The sequence below is a fragment of the Limulus polyphemus genome, unplaced genomic scaffold (assembly GCF_000517525.1).
Source record: "Limulus polyphemus unplaced genomic scaffold, Limulus_polyphemus-2.1.2 Scaffold3194, whole genome shotgun sequence".
NCBI lineage: Eukaryota > Metazoa > Arthropoda > Merostomata > Xiphosura > Limulidae > Limulus > Limulus polyphemus.
In genome coordinates, this window is record NW_013668804.1 from 24,097 (window position 1) to 27,949 (window position 3,853).

Consider the following 3,853-nt stretch of genomic DNA (forward strand, 5'->3'; position numbering starts at 1 on the left):
ATTACACAGACTATAAGGTAAAATGTGAAGCAAAGCTCCTAGTGTTAGATCATCCAGACTATGATAAGGTAAAATGTGAAGCAAAGGTCCTAGTGTTAGATCATCCAGACTATGATAAGGTAAGATGTGAAGTAAAGCTCCTAGTGTTAGATTACACAGACTATAAGGTAAAATGTGAAGCAAAGCTCCTAGTGTTAGATCATCCAGACTATGATAAGGTAAGATGTGAAGCAAAGCTCCTAGTGTTAGATTATCCAGACTATGATAAGGTAAAATGTGAAGCAAAGCTCCTAGTGTTAGATCATCCAGACTATGATAAGGTAAGATGTGAAGCAAAGCTCCTAGTGTTAGATTATACAGATTATGATAAGGTAAGTTGTGAAGCTCATTTGTTGAATTTTGTGCACAGCTACTCAAAGTATATCTGCACTAGCTGTCCCTAATTTTTAAGTAATAGGTTAGAGGGCAGGCTAACCAACATTACCCATTACCATCTCTTGGGCTATTCTTTATGAAAAGACAATGGAATTGACCCTCACATTATAACATCCTCACTGCTGAACTAGTAAGCATGTTTGGCAATGGGCTTCGATCCCAAGACTCGCAAGTTATGAGTTGATCACTCTAAGCACCAGGCCATGCAAGACTTACATGAGGCTCATACCATTAAGGTATTTGACAGTTAAAATGACTGAGCACATACATAAAAAGTGCCTTGAAAATGTTTATAATAATCTTCTGTAAAATATGCATAATAGAATAAAAAGCTTTTTATGTATATATACATATGGTCGTGTATGCATCAACACATATGATAGGTTAGAGCTCTGTGAAAAAGTGAAACTTTAAAAACAGTACAATAAATGATAGCAACTGTTTTAAATTAATGCCATTATGAAGTAAACATGCAAGAATTGATTTTGACCTACTTTTAGAATTTCACAGACCATTAAATCACACCCTGATAGATGTGCCTAAAGTAAAAGGATTTACAGATACACTTATAACCACATATCTCAATCACTTAAAAATATTCTTAGAATTACGTACTTGAAATGGTTTATAGATGTGTTTCTGGCTATATAGATCTGATCTACAGATATATATATATATATCTAAAATGGAATATGGATACTGACATACCAGTTCATCTGCTAGATACAAAAGTCCCATCAAAAAATCTTCCAAATCTAGGTGGAATCCTTGCGTTCTATCAACCTCAACTGAAATCATGTAAAAAAAAAAGTTGTCACAACAAACCTTCATTGCTGTTTACCAAAACCTAAATAAGTACTTAGCATCTTTGGCAATTCAATTGTACATAAAACCTAAATAAAACACAATTAACATCTTTGATAAGATAATTCTATACAAATTCAAGCATTATAATCATGAAATATGCATCGGTCGTTGCTACAATTATGATCAGTGTTTACATATTTCACCTTACACTGTTTTGGATAGATCAAGTTTTTATGCAGGAGGTAACATTAGTTTCAAATTATACTTCCACTCCTTGAACTACATCAGATTTACCATAAAAAAATACAACAAATCAATAAATACTCTATGACAAACAATATAAATTAATCATCCCTAACATGGTTTAAGATATTACATATTTACTGAAACTTATTACAGTTACTGTGATTCAATACTACTCATTCCAATAGATAAAAAATGTGTATGCTTTTGGAAATAAAGAAAATGGAACATTTTCTTTAATTTAAAATATCAGTTGTTGAAATCTTATTTATCATTATTTAGTAACTAGGAATTGATATTGGTGGTATTCAAACAATTTTGAGGAAAACAGAATGTTCATTTGTTAACAAATAGAACAGGTAATTCCTTATTGTCTACTAGTTCCATATTATATCAAAATTTTTCATCAGTCCATCTGCTAGCTACAGAAGAGGTGTTTTCATTTCTCCAACAGAAACAAAACATTTGTGTTTAATAACTTCTAATAACCTAGTTAATTTTTTACATTCTACCTGGAATCACAACTGACTCCTACATAAAGTTCTTTTTTCCAAAGCTTTCACTCAGTATCAGGTTAAACTAGACCTTTTGCTGCCAAAAATAGTCTGAACTAAGCATGTTAAAAACTCCAAAGGTTACTGTAAATAATAATATTGAATTGTAGATCAGCTGCCAAGAAGTATGGTGTGAAATGGGTTTAGAATTGTTGGGACTGGTTTACATATTGAGTTTCAAGGATCGTGCGTAAAGCCACTAACACACTATCAGTCTAAATGATGATAGCAATACATTTCCTAGCACTTTTCATCCATACATGTTAATATATGATATACTAGATAAGGAAGTTATAAAATGTGTACTTAAATGAAGAACATTCGGTCTAACGGATGTATTGCCAAACTAAATCTAGTTCAACTTTTTTTTTTAAATGGTTTGTTATATTCCTCCTAGTCAGCAGACCAAACATCAAAGAGAACATGCTAAGGCCAAATCTTAATGGCCAAGAAATCAGGAGGGCAGTTGTAGGAGCTAGAATGCTTAGCAAAACAAGTCTCAAAACATGGGTGCCTGCAGGAAAGAGCAAGAGAAGGGCATTTGCCTCCCCCCCTTTACATTTCACAAAAAATTACACATAATATAATGTAAACTTAACATCATAGTTAAACTAAATATTTTTTAGTAATTTTATTAAAACTGTAAATTTGTCTTTGTGTTTAAGCACACATATTATTTTAGTCTGTTGATTTACACTGTAAAAGCATACATGTTTTGCCCCCCCCCCTGCAAATATTTCTGTGGGCACCCATTTCTCAAAATAGTAGTATAGAATTGCCAATTAGCCTTTAGCATTTTTAAAGACACCAAAGTCACATGGTACTAACACAGGAAGTTCTTGCTGAAAATGATCACTATCACATGCATTAATGTCTACCTTTCAAACAAATGAAAGAAGGACAATCTGATGAACAGGTGGATAGATTAAAGGAAGTGGAATTATGTCATCTTGGGGGGAAAACTTATACCACAGAAAAATGTTAAATAGGTGTTTAATGATTAAACTGTTTCAGGCTGGAATGCCCTTCCTCTGATGGTTTCAAACTGTAAAAATGTTAAATAGGTGTTTAATGATTAAACTGTTTCAGGCTGGAATGCCCTTCCTCTGATGGTTTCAAACTGTAAAAATGTTTTACTCTTCTTTTGTTTTCGATTTCATCTTTAGCAGTCTTTAGTACCAGAATTTGAGAAAGAAAGAAAGTGTAATCCAAGAGTAGGAGCTATGCAGATCTACACTTACTTCTCATATCAACAAATTCCCAGAGCAGATTGTATACAGTGAAGACTCCAATGATAAGAAATGGAGGACAACAAGATTTACCTGATTAATGTTTTCTCCAGGTGGCAGATATAAAAAGTAAACTAGGAGTACATAATGAGTGATGGATGACCAGAGCCTCTGCATGTATTTAAAGTGGAACAGGCATGGGTGGGGTATGGTAGCTGATAAGTACTGCTATGTATACATTTACCACAAATGTTGCCCTCCTGCAACATTGAAAACTGCCAATTCAAGAAAGTATTGACAGGTTTGAGGACTGTTTCCTGAATAGAGATACAAATAGGTTGGTAAAACTCAATCATAGCTTCATGTTTTCTACATTAGAACAGTGGTTCTCAACGTGGACTATATGGCCCCCCAGGGGGCCATGCCATGTTTCTAAGGGGCCACACGTAAATGATGGAAAATTAGGGGGCCACAGTAAATTCTGAGTGGGGACCAAAACTTCACTGCCTTGATGTTGTGAAGAGAGGTGATATTTGCTTGTCACTGACCAAACTGGACATTCAAAAACTTTCAAGTGTTCATCAG

General features: G+C 33.9%; 1 protein-coding gene and 1 long non-coding RNA gene across 2 annotated transcripts in view; one reads left to right on the forward strand and one right to left on the reverse strand.

Moving 5' to 3' along the window:
- Window positions 1-256, forward strand: part of LOC111088133 — a 1,427-nt gene extending 1,171 nt beyond the window's left edge. Inside the window, exons 2-3 of the long non-coding RNA XR_002612731.1 lie at window positions 18-119; window positions 168-256. This is a non-coding gene — a long non-coding RNA (uncharacterized LOC111088133). The remainder of the gene's footprint in view (window positions 1-17; window positions 120-167) is intronic.
- LOC106468860 (translin-like) overlaps window positions 1-3,853 on the reverse strand; it is a 41,988-nt gene that overhangs the window by 10,339 nt on the left and 27,796 nt on the right. The window contains exon 5 of the mRNA XM_013929302.2: window positions 1,144-1,223. Within this exon, the coding sequence (XP_013784756.1) occupies window positions 1,144-1,223 (80 nt within the window). The remainder of the gene's footprint in view (window positions 1-1,143; window positions 1,224-3,853) is intronic.